Consider the following 24,195-nt stretch of genomic DNA (forward strand, 5'->3'; position numbering starts at 1 on the left):
ACAGTTACATCCTGTGCCTACATAATACTGCCATACAGGACACATATAATGTCACCATATAGCGAGCAGACAACAGTTACATACTGTGCCTACATAATACTGCCATACAGGACACATATAATGTCACCATATAGCGAGCAGACAACAGTTACATACTGTCCCTACATAATACTGCCATACAGGACACATATAATGTCACCATATAGTGAGCAGATAACAGTTACATACTGTGCCTACATAATACTGCCATACAGGACACATATAATGTCACCATATAGCGAGCAGATAACAGTTACATACTGTGCCTATATAATACTGCCATACAGGTTACATAATGTCACCATATAGCGAGCAGACAACAGTTACATCCTGTGCCTACATAATACTGCCATAAAGGACACATATAATGTCACCATATAGCGAGCAGACAACAGTTACATCCTGTGCCTACATAATACTGCCATACAGGACACATATAATGTCACCATATAGCGAGCAGATAACAGTTACATACTGTCCCTACATAATACTGCCATACAGGACACATATAATGTCACCATATAGCGATCAGACAACAGTTACATACTGTGCCTACATAATACTGCCATACAGGACACATATAATGTCACCATATAGCGAGCAGACAACAGTTGCATACTGTGCCTACATAATACTGCCATACAGAACACATATAATGTCACCATATAGCGAGCAGATAACAGTTACATACTGTGCCTATATAATACTGCCATACAGGACACATAATATCATCATATAGCGAGCAGACAACAGTTACATACTGTGCCTATATAATACTGCCATACAGGACATATAATGTCACCATATAGCGAGCAGACAACAGTTGCATACTGTCCCTACATAATACTGCCATACAGGACACATATAATGTCACCATATAGCGAGCAGACAACAGTTACATACTGTGCCTACATAATACTGCCATACAGGACACATATAATGTCACCATATAGCGAGCAGACAACAGTTACATCCTGTGCCTACATAATACTGCCATACAGGACACATATAATGTCCCCATATAGCGAGCAGACAACAGTTACATCCTGTGCCTATATAATACTGCCATACAGGACACATATAATGTCACCATATAGCGAGCAGACAACAGTTACATACTGTGCCTACATAATACTGCCATACAGGACACATATAATGTCACCATATAGCGAGCAGACAACAGTTACATACTGTGCCTACATAATACTGCCATACAGGACACATATAATGTCACCATATAGCGAGCAGACAACAGTTACATCTTGTGCCTACATAATACTGCCATACAGGACACATATAATGTCACCATATAGCGAGCAGACAACAGTTACATCCTGTGCATACATAATACTGCCATACAGGACACATATAATGTCACCATATAGCGAGCAGATAACAGTTACATCCTGTGCCTACATAATACTGCCATACAGGACACATATAATGTCACCATATAGCGAGCAGACAACAGTTACATCCTGTGCCTACATAATACTGCCATACAGGACACATATAATGTCACCATATAGCGAGCAGACAACATTTACATACTGTGCCTACATAATACTGCCATACAGGACACACATAATGTCACCATATAGCGAGCAGACAACAGTTACATACTGTACCTACATAATACCGCCATACAGGACACACATAATGTCACCATATAGCGAGCAGACAACAGTTACATACTGTGCCTACATAATACTGCCATACAGGACACATATAATGTCACCATATAGCGAGCAGACAACAGTTACATACTGTGCCTACATAATACTGCCATACAGGACACATATAATGTCACCATATAGCGAGCAGATAACAGTTACATACTGTGCCTACATAATACTGCCATACAGGACACATATAATGTCACCATATAGCGAGTAGACAACAGTTACATACTGTGCCTACATAATACTGCCATACAGGACACATATAATGTCACCATATAGCGAGCAGACAACAGTTACATACTGTGCCTACATAATACTGCCATACAGAACACATATAATGTCACCATATAGCGAGCAGATAACAGTTACATCCTGTGCCTACATAATACTGCCATACAGGACACATATAATGTCACCATATAGCGAGCAGATAACAGTTACATCCTGTGCCTATATAATACTGCCATACAGGACACATATAATGTCACGATATAGCGAGCAGACAACAGTTACATCCTGTGCCTATATAATACTGCCATACAGTACACATATAATGTCACCATATAGCGAGCAGATAACAGTTACATCCTGTGCCTACATAATACTGCCATACAGAACACATATAATGTCACCATATAGCGAGCAGATAACAGTTACATACTGTGCCTACATAATACTGCCATACAGAACACATATAATGTCACCATATAGCGAGCAGATAACAGTTACATACTGTGCCTACATAATACTGCCATACAGGACACATATAATGTCACCATATAGCGAGCAGATAACAGTTACATACTGTGCCTACATAATACTGCCATACAGAACACATATAATGTCACCATATAGCGAGCAGACAACAGTTACATACTGTGCCTACATAATACTGCCATACAGGACACATATAATGTCACCATATAGCGAGCAGATAACAGTTACATCCTGTGCCTACATAATACTGCCATACAGGACACATATAATGTCACCATATAGCGAGCAGATAACAGTTACATACTGTGCCTACATAATACTGCCATACAGAACACATATAATGTCACCATATAGCGAGCAGACAACAGTTACATACTGTGCCTACATAATACTGCCATACAGGACACATATAATGTCACCATATAGCGAGCAGATAACAGTTACATACTGTGCCTACATAATACTGCCATACAGAACACATATAATGTCACCATATAGCGAGCAGACAACAGTTACATACTGTGCCTACATAATACTGCCATACAGAACACATATAATGTCACCATATAGCGAGCAGATAACAGTTACATACTGTGCCTACATAATACTGCCATACAGGACACATATAATGTCACCATATAGCGAGCAGATAACAGTTACATACTGTGCCTACATAATACTGCCATACAGAACACATATAATGTCACCATATAGCGAGCAGACAACAGTTACATACTGTGCCTACATAATACTGCCATACAGGACACATATAATGTCACCATATAGCGAGTAGATAACAGTTACATACTGTGCCTACATAATACTGCCATACAGAACACATATAATGTCACCATATAGCGAGCAGATAACAGTTACATCCTGTGCCTACATAATACTGCCATACAGGACACATATAATGTCACCATATAGCGAGCAGATAACAGTTACATCCTGTGCCTATATAATACTGCCATACAGGACACATATAATGTCACGATATAGCGAGCAGACAACAGTTACATCCTGTGCCTATATAATACTGCCATACAGAACACATATAATGTCACCATATAGCGAGCAGATAACAGTTACATCCTGTGCCTACATAATACTGCCATACAGAACACATATAATGTCACCATATAGCGAGCAGATAACAGTTACATACTGTGCCTACATAATACTGCCATACAGGACACATATAATGTCACCATATAGCGAGCAGACAACAGTTACATCCTGTGCCTACATAATACTGCCATACAGGACACATATAATGTCCCCATATAGCGAGCAGACAACAGTTACATCCTGTGCCTATATAATACTGCCATACAGGACACATATAATGTCACCATATAGCGAGCAGACAACAGTTACATACTGTGCCTACATAATACTGCCATACAGGACACATATAATGTCACCATATAGCGAGCAGACAACAGTTACATACTGTGCCTACATAATACTGCCATACAGGACACATATAATGTCACCATATAGCGAGCAGACAACAGTTACATCTTGTGCCTACATAATACTGCCATACAGGACACATATAATGTCACCATATAGCGAGCAGACAACATTTACATACTGTGCCTACATAATACTGCCATACAGGACACACATAATGTCACCATATAGCGAGCAGACAACAGTTACATACTGTGCCTACATAATACCGCCATACAGGACACACATAATGTCACCATATAGCGAGCAGACAACAGTTACATCCTGTGCCTACATAATACTGCCATACAGGACACATATAATGTCACCATATAGCGAGCAGACAACAGTTACATACTGTGCCTACATAATACTGCCATACAGGACACATATAATGTCACCATATAGCGAGCAGACAACAGTTACATACTGTGCCTACATAATACTGCCATACAGGACACATATAATGTCACCATATAGCGAGCAGACAACAGTTACATCCTGTGCCTACATAATACTGCCATACAGGACACATATAATGTCACCATATAGCGAGCAGATAACAGTTACATACTGTGCCTACATAATACTGCCATACAGGACACATATAATGTCACCATATAGCGAGCAGACAACAGTTACATACTGTGCCTACATAATACTGCCATACAGGACACATATAATGTCACCATATAGCGAGTAGACAACAGTTACATACTGTGCCTACATAATACTGCCATACAGGACACATATAATGTCACCATATAGCGAGCAGACAACAGTTACATCCTGTGCATACATAATACTGCCATACAGGACACATATAATGTCACCATATAGCGAGTAGATAACAGTTACATACTGTGCCTACATAATACTGCCATACAGAACACATATAATGTCACCATATAGCGAGCAGATAACAGTTACATCCTGTGCCTACATAATACTGCCATACAGGACACATATAATGTCACCATATAGCGAGCAGATAACAGTTACATCCTGTGCCTATATAATACTGCCATACAGGACACATATAATGTCACGATATAGCGAGCAGACAACAGTTACATCCTGTGCCTATATAATACTGCCATACAGAACACATATAATGTCACCATATAGCGAGCAGATAACAGTTACATCCTGTGCCTACATAATACTGCCATACAGAACACATATAATGTCACCATATAGCGAGCAGATAACAGTTACATACTGTGCCTACATAATACTGCCATACAGAACACATATAATGTCACCATATAGCGAGCAGATAACAGTTACATACTGTGCCTACATAATACTGCCATACAGGACACATATAATGTCACCATATAGCGAGCAGATAACAGTTACATACTGTGCCTACATAATACTGCCATACAGAACACATATAATGTCACCATATAGCGAGCAGACAACAGTTACATACTGTGCCTACATAATACTGCCATACAGGACACATATAATGTCACCATATAGCGAGTAGACAACAGTTGCATACTGTGCCTACATAATACTGCCATACAGAACACATATAATGTCACCATATAGCGAGCAGATAACAGTTACATACTGTGCCTATATAATACTGCCATACAGGACACATATAATGTCACCATATAGCGAGCAGACAACAGTTGCATACTGTGCCTACATAATACTGCCATACAGAACACATATAATGTCACCATATAGCGAGCAGATAACAGTTACATACTGTGCCTATATAATACTGCCATACAGGACACATATAATGTCACCATATAGCGAGCAGACAACAGTTACATCCTGTGCCTACATAATACTGCCATACAGGACACATATAATGTCCCCATATAGCGAGCAGACAACAGTTACATCCTGTGCCTATATAATACTGCCATACAGGACACATATAATGTCACCATATAGCGAGCAGACAACAGTTACATACTGTGCCTACATAATACTGCCATACAGGACACATATAATGTCACCATATAGCGAGCAGACAACAGTTACATACTGTGCCTACATAATACTGCCATACAGGACACATATAATGTCACCATATAGCGAGCAGACAACAGTTACATCTTGTGCCTACATAATACTGCCATACAGGACACATATAATGTCACCATATAGCGAGCAGACAACAGTTACATACTGTGCCTATATAATACTGCCATACAGGACACATATAATGTCACCATATAGTGAGCAGATAACAGTTACATCCTGTGCATACATAATACTGCCATACAGGACACATATAATGTCACCATATAGCGAGCAGATAACAGTTACATCCTGTGCCTACATAATACTGCCATACAGGACACATATAATGTCACCATATAGCGAGCAGACAACAGTTACATCCTGTGCCTACATAATACTGCCATACAGGACACATATAATGTCACCATATAGCGAGCAGACAACATTTACATACTGTGCCTACATAATACTGCCATACAGGACACACATAATGTCACCATATAGCGAGCAGACAACAGTTACATACTGTACCTACATAATACCGCCATACAGGACACACATAATGTCACCATATAGCGAGCAGACAACAGTTACATCCTGTGCCTACATAATACTGCCATACAGGACACATATAATGTCACCATATAGCGAGCAGACAACAGTTACATACTGTGCCTACATAATACTGCCATACAGGACACATATAATGTCACCATATAGCGAGCAGACAACAGTTACATACTGTGCCTACATAATACTGCCATACAGGACACATATAATGTCACCATATAGCGAGCAGACAACAGTTACATCCTGTGCCTACATAATACTGCCATACAGGACACATATAATGTCACCATATAGCGAGCAGATAACAGTTACATACTGTGCCTACATAATACTGCCATACAGGACACATATAATGTCACCATATAGCGAGCAGACAACAGTTACATACTGTGCCTACATAATACTGCCATACAGGACACATATAATGTCACCATATAGCGAGTAGACAACAGTTACATACTGTGCCTACATAATACTGCCATACAGGACACATATAATGTCACCATATAGCGAGCAGACAACAGTTACATACTGTGCCTACATAATACTGCCATACAGGACACATATAATGTCACCATATAGCGAGTAGATAACAGTTACATACTGTGCCTACATAATACTGCCATACAGAACACATATAATGTCACCATATAGCGAGCAGATAACAGTTACATCCTGTGCCTACATAATACTGCCATACAGTGATAAATAATAGCATTTTCCGCTCCATAATGTAAGATTTGAAGACACTGTATATAGTGGGCCATGCTATGCTTACAGCAGTCTGTATTCTGTCAGTATGGCGCTCACATAGGCTAAGTGTCCCTGTATAATGTCACGGGGTCTGTCCTAATGCTTGGTAATCCTGGGACTCTCGAGTCACCCACAGCTGGATTACTCCTGTGATGTCATCGTCAGCCGGTGACATCAGTTCAGATCTCAATACATTACCCAGAAGCGCAGAACAACTTGTAGGGACACAGACCTTAAAATTGACGTTCTTTAGGTTGTAAATGATACCCCCCCCCCCTTCTCTTTTTGGTTCATGAATGTAATGCAGATCTACAGTGAAGACTGACACTTATCTTAATGTCTTATCCTGAATCCTCGTCCCCCTCCCAGGTCATCCCGGATTTACGCTCTTGTGCAGAATATTAAGGAAAGCCGCGTTGTGCAGGTTTAATCCTCTCCTGTATTATCTGTATAGTGGAGATTATGGAGAGGGAATTCCTGCCATAATTAGGTTACAATCTGTTGTGCCGGTCTGTGTCTGGTGCCACCGCCTGTCCTCGACCTAGTAAGGTAGAAACTGGCGGCGGCCTCTTTTGCGGTTTGCAGGACACGGGGGAATTTCCAGGCTTTCTGCCGGAGACACAGCAATGCAGAGCTCTGAGCGCAGTCCGCTCTATTCATCCCGCTACACTGCACGTGTCTGACGGGAATATTGTTGTCAATTACACGGAAAAAAGTCAGATGGAGAAGCAAGGAGATCACTGCATTAGGGTCTGTCAGAGCATAATGAGAGTTGTAGTTTCCTGCCAGCCAGAGAGCCACAGGTTGGAGACCACTACATTAGGTCTGGCATAGCATGCTGGGAGTGGTAGTTTTTCACCGGCAGGAGAGCCATAGGTTGGAAAACACTGCATTAGGGTCTTGTCAGAACATGCTGGGAGTTGTAGTATCCCACCAACTGGAGTGCCACAGGTTGGAGACCACTGCATTATTACATTAGGTTTGTCAGAGCATTCTGGGAGTTGAAGTTCCCCAGGGGCGGGAGAGCCACCGGTTGGAGACTACTGCATTGGGTCTGTCAGAGCATGCCGGGAGTTGTAGTTTCCTGCCAACCGGAGAGCCACAAGTTGGAGATCACTGAATTAGGTCTGTCAGAGCATGCTGGGAGTTGTAGTTTCCCACAAGTTGGAGATCACTACATTAGGTCTGTCAGGGCAATGGTCCAGCTGACGTCTTCTGATCTTCCTGCTGGGTCTGCGGTGATCCTTCCCCCTGGCGCTGTATTACTTGGCAGATTTGCATACAGGAATCTAGAAAAGCTGGATGACAACCCCTAGCGGAGCTGTAATGGGCGCTATATCAGTTGTCATCCAGCTTTCTCAGACTCCTAAACCGTATATCACGGTAGATATTCAAAGTGGGGAGGTGGTAAAAATGTCCCCATTACATCTCGGAGGGGCTGTCACCTTTCGTGAGCAGTCAGTCTGTCCAGTGCTATTAACCCTCACCCCTATATTGCTGTAATGCTATGTGGAATTGCTGTTCAGGATCCTGGGAAAGCTGGATATATCCCACTATGGGAGCTATAATGGCTGCCATATTGGTTATCACTCAGCTTTCTCAGACTCACGACATGATTATCTGTGTTAGGGAAGCGTTGCCGCTGCTTAACGAGGCAGATTTACCATTCAGGACTCTAGGAAAGCTGGGTAAGAATCTTTGTAGGCGGCCTATAGGTTGCCATCCAGCAAGATATAGAAGTAAAAAGTGACTCCATGTCTTGTAGGAAAGCGTCGCCATCGCCTGTGAGAGCATCAAGAAACTGCGAGCGGACATGGGCGGCACCAACATCTTATCGCCTCTGAACTGGATCATCCGGCAGCCGGTGTGCCGCGGCTACCCACGTCTCCTCTTCCTGCTCACAGACGGAGCCGTCAGCAACACCGGCAAAGTCATCGAGCTCATCCGTCATCACTCATCATTCACGCGGTAAACAGGAGCGGGGGAGGGGGGACTAATAATAGAAGCGCCGGCAAAGTCGCAAGGGCTGCGCTCACCGTTTCCAGCATTGACCAGTACGGAGCCGGAAAAACCGTCATTGGAACTCCCCAAGACGTCAGTCATCCATGATGGAGTAAACACCGGCACGGCTCGTCCGGTCGCCTGACACGTAGGGCCAAGAAGTCGGGCCCCCTGTTAAATATAGGAGACCAAGACCACAGGGGCTGACGTGAAGCTTCTGGGCCCTAATGCAAAATCTATACCAGGGCCCCTACCAACCAAGTGCCGTTTATAATACTGGTGTCTTGTTATGTGGCAGAGAGGTCTCTGGGGCCCCCCTGGGACAAGGGCGGGTGTCACCCCTATAGTTGTGCCACTGTCACAATTTCATTCTATCCAATATTAAAAATGACTTTCCACCTTCTTTGTTTACTGATCTTAAGTTAGATCATGATTTATACTCCAGTCACATCCAGAGCTGCGTTCACCCCACATTTGCAGGTTTCCTGCCAGCAGTTCATTGTGGGAGCTCTGGAGATGTTACGCAGGTAGAGCTGAGCTTTTAGGTCACATGCTGGAAAATGGAGCGCAGATAAACCATAAATGGGCAACCTGCCGAATTATGAATGCAGCTCTGGAAGGGACTGGAGTATAGGACATGCTATGACTGAAGATAAGCAAAGCAGAGGACATGAATCATTTCAAGCAAATTGCAAGATTCTCTAACCAGATTTAGTGTTTTTTGGAGCATCAAGTCGGATCTCCCAATTATGATTCAATCTGGTCTCCTATGAATTATGGGTAATATGATCCATCAGATCTCCAGTCTGCCTATGCAGATTATCCCGCCTTGTGTGGATTGTATGAGGCGCTTTGGCTCAGGTGTTAAAACCGTTTTCTTAGGAAATGCTGTAATATTTTTCATGCCATTCTGACCACTAGATGGCAGTGTTCCATAACGGAATATGGAGAGAGTACATTCCTTGGCCTCTCTCGCATTGAAGAGAACAGATGTTTTTTCACATTGCTAATGTTATATGTAGGTTGTTAATATTTTGCAGATGCTACAGCTTTGGCATTGGGCAGAACGCGTGCCGCCGACTGGTCCAGGGAGTGGCGAGCGTGTCCAAGGGGAGCGCAGAATTCCTAATTGAAGGAGAAAGACTACAAACCAAGGTCAGTCAACCAACAAGGCTGAGTGTCTAGGTCACAGTCTGAAGTCTCACACCCCACCCTGTATGCCCGGCTGTCCTATGAAGCTGGTATATCATCATGGCTGACTGCTGAGGACAATAGCACAGAACCATGGAGGAAAAGGAATCTCTAAAATAGTAACATCAAATCCTGTAATGTCATCTCATCCTTCTAGATTTTGTTTTGCAGATGTTGCAATCTCTGAAGAAGTCGATGGCCCCGGTCCTGAGTGACGTCACCGTGGAGTGGGTCTTCCCGGAGAGCACCGAGGTCCTGATCTCCCCTATCAGCTCCAGCTTTCTCTTCCCCGGAGACCGCCTGGTGGGTTACGGAGTTGTATGCAGCACCGCCCGCTTCCTCTCCAATCCCCGTACAGTGAGTGGAATAATCCCTATCATCCCTGCAAGAGTCCGCCATGTCAGCTGTAGGAAAACCTAATACTTCTCACAGCTGAGGGTTTGTTACAGTTGTATCAAGTCTATACAATCCTTCCAGCTCGATACATTTTACCTGCACTGATACATTGTAACAAACTATTAGGAAAGGAGAGAGATTTGTGCTGCTGATGAACTTCGCAGTGGATTGTCCAGACTGGATACAATTGTAGCAAAGCCTCAGCTGTGAGAAGTATTAGATCGGGAGAGGTTTTTAGTACTCGGATGTAAACAATGAATGTTTCCGTTCACTGACAGCAAATACTTAGTTGCAGAACTTTTCATTATACGTGATTTAAAAAAAAGGACATTTTGCAGTCTGACTGGTGCTGTGGATGGAATGCAATCTATTGCTCCCTGCTATCAGCCATTTCAGACTAAGGAGAGTCTGACGTTGATGCAGAACATATTTGCATTTCATCACCATGTAAGCACAGCATATCCGGTCCACCGTAGAATGGAAATGTATAAATCCCTCAATTTTTATTCTAATTACCTCCCATGATGCATCACTTCAATTGCCGTTTTGCATCGCTTACCACCCTGGGCGGAGTTAAGCTATCGCCTGACAACCATAGACACCCGACAACCGATTTCTATGACCTGAAAGGGATATAATATAAGGGATTGGAGTCTTGACACCTATTTGCTGGCGTGGGAAAATAGGTGTCATGGAGATAATAACAACGAGCTGCTACTATGTAGATACCAGACTGTAACCGTGACTACAGGAATCACGAAATGCTTTCTACCAGACGACACGGCCAGCGTTTCTTGTTGGCGTCTGATCTCATTGTTGGTTTTCTCCTCTGCTGGAGCGCGGACATTCACGGCAGCTGAGCCCACGTTATAATATTATCTCCGCTCCGGCTTTCCGCATGTGTCGCCGTAAGGGCTGACGCTCCGATCTCAGCGGCGCAGGATTCTGCTGTTTATAAACTGTTACACTGACAGCCATAAATAGTAAGAGTCCGCCCGGGGACCACAGACGCTACTAAAGATGTCACTGAGTCATAACCGTCAGCCGCCCCTCCCGGGAACCTTAGATTATGTGACAGGAGTTTATCTATTCCAGTCCAGGCTTTATACAGGGATTGAAAAAACATGGCTGCTTTCTTTTAGAAATAGCGCCACTCCTGTCCACAGGTTGTGTGTGGTATTGCAGCTCGACTCTGTTCACCTCAGTAAGTCTGAGCTGTAATACCAGACATGGTCAAGTGTGGCGCTGTTTCTGGAAGACAGCAGCCATGGACAATCGTGGACCAGATCATTTCTATTATTACTTGTTTCCTCCTTCGACAAGGCCACGCCGGGCGATGAACTGGTTAATTCTCTGCGATCACAGCGAGGTGTCGGATTTTCGTTTTTTGCCATGGTAACGGGATAAGCGGCAACGAGGTGGTGAACCTTCATTTCCAGAGATTCTTTTGAGTCGACAAATAAACTTCCGATCAAACACAACGGCGTCTTCTAACCTTCCGCTTTCGTGTAGGTATCGTTAAAACGTATGGCGGCTCCGGTGATTGGCCAACGCTCCGCCGCGGGAACATCCAATCAACCGGCAAAAAATTAGCAATTATGATCCGTTTCAAAGGGAAAATAAATAGATTCTGGGACCGTAGATAAGCGCAAGGCGACTGAAAACCGCGCTTAAATGCTTAACCCCTTGGAGATCTGACTCTTACGGACGCGGCGATACCAGTTATGTTAACTTATATTTTTTTTAACTTTGATTTAGGGAAAAAGTTTTTTTTTTTACTTTTAATACTTTTTTTTTTTTTTTGTAACATAAAAAAACAACTTTATTTAACACTTTTTTTTACTTTTTTTTATTAGTCCCCCTAGGAGTCTTGAACCAGCGATCGCTTGCATGATATACTGCAGTACTAATGTATTGCGGGATAGCGTGATACTGACAGTCTCCTTTTGAAGCCCTACCAGAGGCAGAGCTTCAAAGGAGCACAAAGATGGCAGACCTGGGGGCCTTAATTAGGCCCCCAGGCTGCCATAACAGCCATTGTAACCGGCCAATCGTGCCGCGGCATTAAATGCCGCGATTGACCGTGGCATTTAAGGTGTTAAACGGGCGGAATCAAAGTGAACTTTGATTCCGCCCGCTGGAGTGAGGTGTCGGCTGTATAACACAGCCGTTACCCGCCAAGTATGGAGCGCGATCAGGCCGTGAGCGCGCTCCATACTTCCCCTTGGCAACAGCAACGTAATAATACGTGGCATTTCGCCAAGGGGTTAAAGGGGATCTCCACCCAGTTAAAATAATACGGGTTGAGATGTGAGTGGCCATGGTGTCACTGCTGCTTTACCCAGCATGGTGCCAATCCAATTTTGAGCTGAACGGTTGAGTCCTGACAGACAGTTTGGTTGCTATGGATACATTGTAACAGTATTCTCAATGGGTTGTCAGGAAGCAATTCCCTACCAACCAGTCTGTGTCAGATCGGAAGACAGAAGTGACACTCAAGGAGGGCAGAGACTTGGCAGGACTTAGATAACCCTTTCTCTGTCTCTTCTGTAGCAATTTATCTGGAGAGTCCCTTTAAATATCATCATGACTTTTTGTATCTTCTCTTCTTCCAGGACAAGAGACGGAGATACAGTATGATGCGCTCCCAGGAGTCGGGGAGTTCAGTATTTTTCCAGTCACAAGACTCATCTGGAAGTGGAGGGTCAAAGGGTCCACAAGACGCTGGTCTTCCCTCGGAGCGCAGCGCAGAACTCCTGGACGGCAGACAGGATCTGGCTGGAGATCACGAGCCTGGTGAGTGGCTTCGTCTACGGTCATTAGCACCATGTGACAGGTCAAAGGCAACAGGTCATCAACCCTGAGATTGACCCGGACACTCCTCACACCAGACACAGGTGCTTCAATCCCTAATCCTTGTTTGATCGTCCAACAGGCGATCCTGGATTTCAGCGCAGAGCCTACAGCACCAGTCAGATTGCCGACCACCAACCCTTGCCAAGGTTCCACACGTCCAGCGACCCCAGTGCTGCCCAGGAGAAGAGTCCCTTGTGCAGGATCCAAATCCAAGAACTTCAGGGTACAGACGACACAAGCTCTGACAATCATGAGTCTCAGGTACCACGTGACATCTCAGTGTAGCACTGCTCAAAAAAATAAGATAACTAAAGGAGATAAATTATTTCAAGTTGATTTACGTTATATCATCATCCAATCACAGACTAGCCTGCTACATAGACTGTGTGACCTCACTGTGACATCATCATCCAATCACAGACTGACCTGCTACATAGACTGTGTGACCTCACCACCCACCCCCTGTGACATCACCATCCAATCAGAGACAGAACTACCACATAGACTGTGCAGCCTCACTACCCTTCCCCTGTGACATCATCATTTCATCACAGACTAACCTGCTACATAGATTGTGTGACCTCACCACCCTCATCACACTGTGACATCATCTGTCAACCACAGACTGGCCTGTTACATAGACAGTGTGACCTCACCCTGTCACATCATCTAATCAGAGACCTACCTGCTACATAGCCTGTGTGACCTCACCATCTTCACCCTGTGACATCATCTATCAACCACAGACTGGCCTGCTACATAGACTATGTGACCTCACCACCCTCACACTGTGACATCATCTGTCAACCACATACTGGCCTATTACATAGACTGTGTAACCTCATCCTGTCACATCATCTAATCAGAGACCTACCTGCTACATAGACGGTGTGACCTCACTACCCACCCCCTGTGAAATCATCAGTAAACCACAGACTGACCTTCTATATAGACTGTGACCTCACTACCCACCCCCTGTGACATCATCAGTAAACCACAGACTGACCTGCTACATAGACTGTGTGACCTCACTACCCAACCCCTGTGACATCGCCGTGCACTTACTGATGACTGTGTGGCCAACACTGCAGTTTATTAAACTTAAATTAAGTTACGTTTTTATTAGGAAGGAGCTAATAATCTAATAAGGAGGCAGCGCAGGAGAGCAATGAACATAATAAATCTGGATTCTATTAGAATAAACCCCAATGTTCCTACCTACTTCTCTTAGTCTCACTTCTCTTAGTCTCACTTCTCTTAGTCTCACTTATCTTAGTCTCACTTATCTTAGTCTCACTTATCTTAGTCTCACTTATCCTAGTCTCACTTATTTTAGTCTCACTTATCTTAGTCTCACTTATCCTAGTCTCACTTATCCTAGTCTCACTTATCCTAGTCTCACTTATCCTAGTCTCACTTATCCTAGTCTCACTTATCCTAGTCTCACTTATCTTAGTCTCACTTATCCTAGTCTCACTTATCCTAGTCTCACTTATTCTAGTCTCGCTTATCTTAGTCTCGCTTATCTTAGTCTCGCTTATCCTAGTCTCGCTTATCCTAGTCTCACTTATCCTAGTCTCACTTATCCTAGTCTCACTTATCCTAGTCTCACTTATCCTAGTCTCACTTATCCTAGTCTCACTTATCCTAGTCTCACTTATCCTAGTCTCACTTATCCTAGTCTCACTTATCCTAGTCTCACTTATCTTAGTCTCACTTATCTTAGTCTCACTTATCTTAGTCTCACTTATCTTAGTCTCACTTATCCTAGCCTCACTTATCTTAGTCTCACTTATCCTAGTCTCATTTATCCTAGTCTCACTTATTCTAGTCTCCCTTATCCTAGTCTCCCTTATCCTAGTCTCCCTTATCCTAGTCTCACTTATCCTAGTCTCACTTATCCTAGTCTCACTTATTCTAGTCTCACTTATCCTAGTCTCACTTATCCTAGTCTCACTTATCCTAGTCTCACTTATCCTAGTTTCACTTATCCTAGTCTCACTTATCCTAGTCTCACTTATCCTAGTCTCACTTATCCTAGTCTCACTTATCCTAGTCTCACTTATCCTAGTCTCACTTATCCTAGTCTCACTTATCCTAGTCTCACGTTTCTTAGTCTCACTTATCTTAGTCTCACTTATCTTAGTCTTACTTATCCTAGTCTCACTTATCTTAGTCTCACTTATCCTAATCTCACTTATCTTAGTCTCACTTATCTTAGTCTCACTTATCTTAGTCTCATCTTAGTCTCACTTATCCTAGTCTCACTTATCATGGTTCTTAATATACCGGAGAAAACGCCTCTTCACTTCTCGCCATCGACTTGGATTGTAATGTTGATTTCCTCTTAGGACGATGAGGCTGCACTTAGTATGTAATAGAGAAACATTTAATATAAAACACATCTCTCCCTCTAAATAATTCATATTTAATAACACGCGCTCCCTGATGGGGATGCTGCGGCCTCTGCCACATTTAACCCTTTCTCCCCTGACATTGTATCATATCTATCACTGGTAGCACACTGGCACTGAAAGGGTAAAGAAGCGGATCAGAAAACTGGCGAGCCCGGCGGTAGGCACCGAACACTGCATGATCCGGTTCATAAATCTCCACGCCCTGACGTTAATTTCGATCACCTCCCAGGAGGGATCGGGAGCCATGTAGGCCAGTGAAACGCGGTTACGTTAATTGGACGCCTCTTCAATTCTAACCGTCTTGTCTCTAGACACCTCTTCGCTGTTGAGTATATTATGTTCCCGGAGAGTCGCATAGAAATGGGGCCACCATCGTCTCCCGAGTCGTCATGGAAACACAGCTCAGGTTAAAGACTTCCTTGCATCTCATTTGCAGTTCAGACCCAACCAAGGAAGGAGTCCGGTGCCCAAACTATGCCAAGGGCACGGATCCCAGCCCAGCTGTTGTAATCCTCCACAGTGTCAATGTCCGAATGTCTCCTCCATGAGAAGAAGTAAATATTGCTGCAAGGATAATGAGACTCAGGGTGGTACCGAAGAAAGCGCAATGTCCTACCGAGTGGCTTCACCCTTAAATGAGCCAATCACTTATTTGCACTTATACCGATACTCCCAAGTACAGCCTGAGCTGTGAAAGTATGTGCACCCCCCCCCCCCCCCCCCACCTACAGTCTAAGAGGTAGTCCATGCAGGCAGCAGGATTGTTAACTTTTACTCTTCTATAATGTTTAGACTCTTTCCAGCCAGAGATGGCTGATAACAGAGAACAGTAGGTTGTACTCCACAAAATTAAATGCATCCCAAGGCAATGGCAGACATAGAGGTGAGGGCGTTCCATAGGAGTGATTGAAATGGCGCCACCTTGTGGTGCTGCATGAAACTACCACACCCTTAACCACTTGGGACAATAGAACTTGGTGGTTGTTTCCATGATCCTTGGGTCGATTCCTCACATCCTTGTTTGCGAATGTTGTAGGACCTGCAGAGAGGGGGGTGGGGTCCCTGCACAGGTTCTCACCAGCCATTAAAACAAGGGCTGCAGCTAACATTGTTTTGGCCCCCTCTCTCCAGGGGCCCCATAGCCACATGGTCTGCCTCTATGGTACGCATGCACTCGTCCTTGGAGTTGGCAATACGTGGGTTAATAGCTCAACAACACCACTGACCAATGAGACTTCTGCGTGTTTAGCGTTGGGTTTGACCCCTAGTATTGGACGGAAGAGGCTCCATGTCCAGCATGGTCACATGACCGAACCCTCACCGACTCCACTGCCTGTAGCAGAATCCTCTGGACCGTGATCTCTAAGAGTGCAATCCCACGTACCAGCGGCCGCAGCCACGCCAACATACGGTGGCCAATTGCTACACGATTTTGCCGATACTGCCTATCAAAATCGTGCCGGAAGGGTTAATAATGAGGAAAAGAGGTCAAACAATGGCAACTGTGCTGAGTGCAAACTCGGGAGCTCTCTAGCTGCAATAAGAGGTGCCCTTGAATCTAATACACCTGGGATTCTCCGGCTGCTGTCCGACCACAACTCTCAGCAGGCCGGCTGTCAGAACCTGCTGGAAGTTGTAGTTTTGCAACAGTTAGAGAGCCACAGGTTGGGGACGACTCATTTAGATGGCGGAGTTCTGATCCGGTATAGTATATAAGCCCACCGAAAGGCTATTCGATGTCAGAGACCCTTTTTTCCTTTATGTATGGTTATGGTATTTAGGGTAAGGGTCACTTTAACAAAAGGTAAGCAGTGTTTACATTTAGAAACTTTAATTAGTACAACATTTGTGAAATAAACTGAGACCATGTCATTTAATATTACATATTGTTTACTTTCTTGCTAATTGATACTCGGGATCAGCCGTTTCTGCAAGCTGTTTCTTTCAAATCTTATATAAGAATCACTGTAGTCACTTGCAGTACCATTTTTTCACCACCGCTGGTATCAAACACTTTCCATAAGCATTCATGCAACAGCGCCCCCATCCTAATCTGTACAGTATGTTGCATTTCAAAAAGTACAGTCTTTGAAATGCAAAAACTTTAGAACGAAACACCCTATGGAAAAGTCACAACGCTCATACTAATTACAAGGACAAGTGTTACAATGTACCCATCAGAGAGAAGGTAGGTGCTACACCCCTTTAAGGGCATTTTTTATCACTTTTGTGTGTTTTTTTTAATGTAAATGCCGGACTGTTTCGCTTTCAATACTTCATGTGCAATGCGTTTTCATAATCTTGACTTTGGGTTCGTAGACGTGTTTCATTGTGTCATAATATCAGTGAAGTTTGGAATGGTTCAAGCCGGATAAGACTGGAATCATACGACTGCCTGACGCAATAGAGAGAAATAATGACAAGAATCAGTGGAAATGATGGATTTTTTTTTTTTTAGATTTCTTTATGGATCTTGAAAAAAAATAAATCCAAATCCTTACCCTGGTGTCTTCATTATTTTTATAATTACTGGTGCAGGGTGTCTACAATTAACATTATTGCTGTCAAATCTCCATAAAATAGTAACCAAGTAGTTACCGCACCTGAACAAATATCCTGAGTTAATAAAATATATGTTGAGCCTGAGTTTTTCACTTTTTTTTTTTACCTGTAAACCAGTGAACTCCATCCTGTTGCGCTCCAGCCCTTGACACCTATCATGCCCTGACATTCTGGGGGCCGTAGTAGACAAACAGCTGGAGAGCCACCAGTTGGAGACCTCGGCTGTAGACCATCACTACAGACTGTTTCATCTACAAAATATAGGTGTAATAGAAATTGGGAACAATTTTTCAAAATCTTTCCAGACCCCCATAACAATGTTTTAGTCAATTCCTTGGATCAAATATTTCTATAACAACATCCCTTGGTAGCAATGACTGTGGATACCATTAGTGGTCATCTTGGGAAATTACACAAAGAAAAAGATTATGATGAACGAAACTTCTGATTGTCAGTCATGATGGCCAACCGGGGTCAATTAACAATTACCAACAAACAAAAACGACCCAGACCCTGTGATGTCCATCTCTAAACCAACCACAAAGGAACAATCCGGACCATGATAATGACCATCTCTTAACCAGCCGCCAACCCAAATCTTGTGATGTCCATCTCTAAACCAACCACTGACCCAGATCTTGTGATGTCCATCTCTAAACCAACCACTGACCCAGACCTTATAATGACCATCTCTAATCCAACCCAGACCTTGTAATAACCATCTCTATCCAGCCACCAACCCAGATCTTGTATTGACCATCTTTAAACCAACCACCAACTCAACCCTTTCAATGTCTATTGCTAAACCAATCACCAACCCAGGCCTTGTGATGTCCATCTCTATCCAACCACTGACCCAGATTTTGTGATGTCCATTTCTAAACCAACCACTGACCCAGCCCTTATAATGACCATCTCTAATCCAACCCAGACCTTGTAATGACCATGTCAATCCAGCACCAACCCAGCCCTTATAATGACCATCTCTATCTAGCCACCAACCCAGACCTTGTAATGACGATCTCTAGTCCAACCCAGACCTTGTAATGACCATGTCTATCCAGCCACCAACCCAGACCTTGTAATGACCATCTCTATCTAGCCACCAACCCAGACCTTGTAATGACGATCTCTAAACCAGCGACTAACCCAGACCTTGTAATGACCATGTCTATCCAGCCACCAACCCAGACCTTGTAATGACCATCTCTATCTAGCCACCAACCCAGACCTTGTAATGACGATCTCTAAACCAGCGACTAACCCAGGTCTTGTAATGACCATCTCTAAACCAACCACCAACTCAACCCTTTCAATGTCTATTGCTAAACAAATCACCAACCCAGGCCTTGTGATGTCCATCTCTAAACCAACAACGGACCCAGACCTTGTAATGCCCATCCCTATCCAGCCACCAACCCAGATCTTGTATTGACCATCTCTAAACCAACCACTGACACAAACCTTGTAATAACTATCTGTAATCAAGCCACCAACCCAGACCTTGTAATGACCATCTCTAAACCTGACACCAATCCACATCTTTAATATTCATCTCTAAACAAAGAAGCAACCCAGACCTTGTAATATCCTTCTTTAAACCAACCATCAACCCAAACCTTGTGATAAACATCTCTAAACCCGACACCAAATCAAACCTTGTGATGTCCATCTCTAAGCCAATCACCAACCCAAACTTTGTGATGACCATCTCTAAACCCAACACCAATCCAAACCTTGTGATGTCCATCTCCAAACCTGACACCAATCCAGATCTTTTAATATTCATCTCTAAACAAAGAAGCAACCCAGACCTTGTAATATCCTTCTTTAAACCAACCACCAACCCAAACCTTGTGATAAACATCTCTAAACTCGACACCAAATCAAACCTTGTGATGTCCATCTCTAAACCTGACACCAGTCCAGATCGTAATTTTTTTTTAATCTCTAAATCAACCACCAGGAAACAACCCATACTTTGTAATATCCTTCTTTAAACCATCCATCAACCCAAACCTTGTGATGTCCATCTCTAAACCAATCACCAACCCAAAAAGCTTGTGATGTCCATATCTAAGCCAGCCACCAACCCAAAGCTTGTGATGTCCATATCTAAGCCAGCCACCAACCCAAAGCTTGTGATGTCCATATCTAAACAAATCACCAACCCAAACCTTGTGATGACCATCTCTAAACCAACAATAGTCCTTCCTAATAAAAGCCACCAATAAAATACCCAAGGTTTTTGATGGCCTTCACCAACTCCAAGTACTACTTGTCTGACATGGTGGTTCCTAGAGATGGGCCACCAACAAGTAATTCATGTCTTGATCTAAATGTCTCTCAATTAAACCATGGACAGCCAATGGCTCTCTAAACCAATCCACCACCAAGGACCCCATAGCTTATAATGAACGTCTCCCCAACTGACCTCAAAAACATTTCAAGCTTTTTAATGACCCCCTCTTATAGTTGAACATCTTAACCAACTGGGACAATAGATGACCACCACCACTACTCGGGCTCTTTCAGATGCTCCGTTATGATCATAGCATTGCCTTAGGAAGATATTTGTCAGGTGTGGTAGATACTCAGGTGATTTAATAGCAGACACTCCTCCCCCATTCAGGTAGACTGATAGAGCGGTAATATTTTTCTGTTTAGAATGTAGTTATTCTAGAGATTCACCAGTAATTATAAGATAGTAATGCTCCGCCATCTTTTTTCTCCCTCATATCCATTGTCTGGATTCCATCAGTCATCTCTGTCCATCAGCCCATTTGTCAGCACCACAAAAATTAGGGGAGCTGGCGCCAGGCGGCCATCTCTTCTTCAGCAGAGCTGCCTCTCGTTCTGCCATGACTGGGAATCCCCACTGACACATGAGGGTCCACAAGCGTCAAACACTCAAGCAAGTCCCTCCACCCAACAGGAGACCTCTCTCTCTCTGAAATCCTCCTCAGACAGTCAGCCTTTCAGCAGCCCGGGAGATCTGGGTGAGGCTATCCATGACAGTCCGTGTACAGATATGTGTGAGAGAGGGGAAAGAGGTGTACTATGGATTACTGCAACCACAAGCAAAAATACACTCAAATAAAATGTCAAGACCGTGCTGGTATAACCTGGGCATCTTCTGTATATAATTATATATGTACAGCTGGTATAAGTTATACATCTTCTTGTATATAGTGATATGGAGCATGCTGGTATAACCTGGGTATCTTCTGTATATAATTATATATGTACAGCTGGTATAAGTTATACATCTTCTTGTATATAGTGATATGGAGCATGCTGGTATAACCTGGGCATCTTCTGTATATCATTATATATGTACAGCTGGTATAAGTTATACATCTTCTTGTATATAGTGATATGGAGCATGCTGGTATAACCTGGGTATCTTCTGTATATAATTATATATGTACAGCTGGTATAAGTTATACATCTTCTTGTATATAGTGATATGGAGCATGCTGGTATAACCTGGGTATCTTCTGTATATAATTATATATGTACAGCTGGTATAAGTTATACATCTTCTTCTATATAGTGATATGGAGCATGCTGGTATAACCTGGGTATCTTCTGTATATAATTATATATGTACAGCTGGTATAAGTTATACATCTTCTTGTATATAGTAACATGGAGCATGCTGGTATAACCTGGGTATCTTCTGTATATAATTATATATGTACGGCTGGTATAAGTTACACATCTTCTTGTATATAGTGATATGGAGCATGCTGGTATAACCTGGGTATCTCCTGTATATAATTATATATGTACAGCTGGTAGAAGTTATACATCTTCTTGTATATAGTTATATGGAGCATGCTGGTATAACGTGGGTATCTTCTGTATATAATTATATATGTACAGCTGGTATAAGTTATATATCTTCCTGTATATAGTGATATGGAGCATGCAGGTATAACCCGGGTATCTTCTGTATATAATTATATATGTACAGCTGGTATAAGTTATACATCTTCTTGTATATAGTGATATGGAGCATGCTGGTATAACCTGGGTATCTCCTGTATATAATTATATATGTACAGCTGGTATAAGTTATACATCTTCTTGTATATAGTGATATGGAGCATGCTGGTATAACCTGGGTATCTTCTGTATATAATTTTATATGTACAGCTGGTATAAGTTATACATCTTCCTGTATATAGTGATATGGAGCATGCTGGTATAACCTGGGTATCTTCTGTGTATAATTATATATGTACAGCTGGTATAAATTATACATATTCTTGTATATAATGATATGGAGCATGCTGGTATAACCTGGGTATCTTCTGTATATAATTATATATGTACAGCTGGTATAAGTTATACATCTTCCTGTATATAGTGATATGGAGCATGCTGGTATAACCCGGGCATCTTCTGTATATAATTATATATGTACAGCTGGTATAAGTTATACCTCTTCTTGTATATAGTGATATGGAGCATGCTGGTATAACCTGGGTATCTTCTGTATATAATTATATATGTACAGCTGGTATAAGTTATACCTCTTCTTGTATATAGTGATATGGAGCATGCTGGTATAACCTGGGTATCTTCTGTATATAATTATATATGTACAGCTGGTATAAGTTATACCTCTTCTTGTATATAGTGATATGGAGCATGCTGGTATAACCTGGGTATCTCCTGTATATAATTATATATGTACAGCTGGTATAAGTTATACATGTTCTTGTATATAGTTATATGGAGCATGCTGGTATAACCTGGGGATCTCCTGTATATAATTATATATGTACAGCTGGTATAAGTTATACCTCTTCTTGTATATAGTGATATGGAGCATGCTGGTATAACCTGGGTATCTTCTGTATATAATTATATATGTACAGCTGGTATAAGTTATACATCTTCTTGTATATAGTGATATGGAGCATGCCGGTATAACCTGGGTATCTTCTGTATATAATTATATATGTACAGCTGGTATAAGTTATACCTCTTCTTGTATATAGTGATATGGAGCATGCTGGTATAACCTGGGTATATTCTGTATATAATTATATATGTACAGCTGGTATAAGTTATACATCTTCCTGTATATAGTGATATGGAGCATGCCGGTATAACCTGGGTATCTTCTGTATATAATTATATATGTACAGCTGGTATAAGTTATACATCTTGTATATAGTGATATGGAGCATGCTGGTATAACCTGGGTATCTTCTGTATATAATTATATATGTACAGCTGGTATAAGTTATACATCTTCTTGTATATAGTGATATGGAGCATGATGGTATAACCTGGGTATCTTCTGTATATAATTATATATGTACAGCTGGTATAAGTTATACATCTTCTTGTATATAGTGATATGGAGCATGCTGGTATAACCTGGGTATCTTCTGTATATAATTATATATGTACAGCTGGTATAAGTTATACATCTTCTTGTATGTAGTGATATGGAGCATGCTGGTATAACCTGGGTATCTTCTGTATATAATTATATATGTACAGCTGGTATAAGTTATACATCTTCTTGTATACAGTGATAT

General features: G+C 42.5%; 1 protein-coding gene across 1 annotated transcript in view; it reads left to right on the top strand.

The window, feature by feature from the left end:
• The window catches only part of VWA5B1 (von Willebrand factor A domain containing 5B1), a 126,878-nt gene that overhangs the window by 81,395 nt on the left and 21,288 nt on the right, over positions 1–24,195 (top strand). The window contains exons 10-15 of the mRNA XM_075840487.1: positions 8,977–9,179; positions 10,253–10,367; positions 10,575–10,760; positions 13,415–13,595; positions 13,735–13,916; positions 21,396–21,633. Of these exons, the coding sequence (XP_075696602.1) occupies positions 8,977–9,179; positions 10,253–10,367; positions 10,575–10,760; positions 13,415–13,595; positions 13,735–13,916; positions 21,396–21,633 (1,105 nt within the window). The remainder of the gene's footprint in view (positions 1–8,976; positions 9,180–10,252; positions 10,368–10,574; positions 10,761–13,414; positions 13,596–13,734; positions 13,917–21,395; positions 21,634–24,195) is intronic.

This window comes from Rhinoderma darwinii, chromosome 10 (genome assembly GCF_050947455.1).
Source record: "Rhinoderma darwinii isolate aRhiDar2 chromosome 10, aRhiDar2.hap1, whole genome shotgun sequence".
NCBI classification, from domain to species: Eukaryota; Metazoa; Chordata; class Amphibia; order Anura; family Rhinodermatidae; genus Rhinoderma; species Rhinoderma darwinii.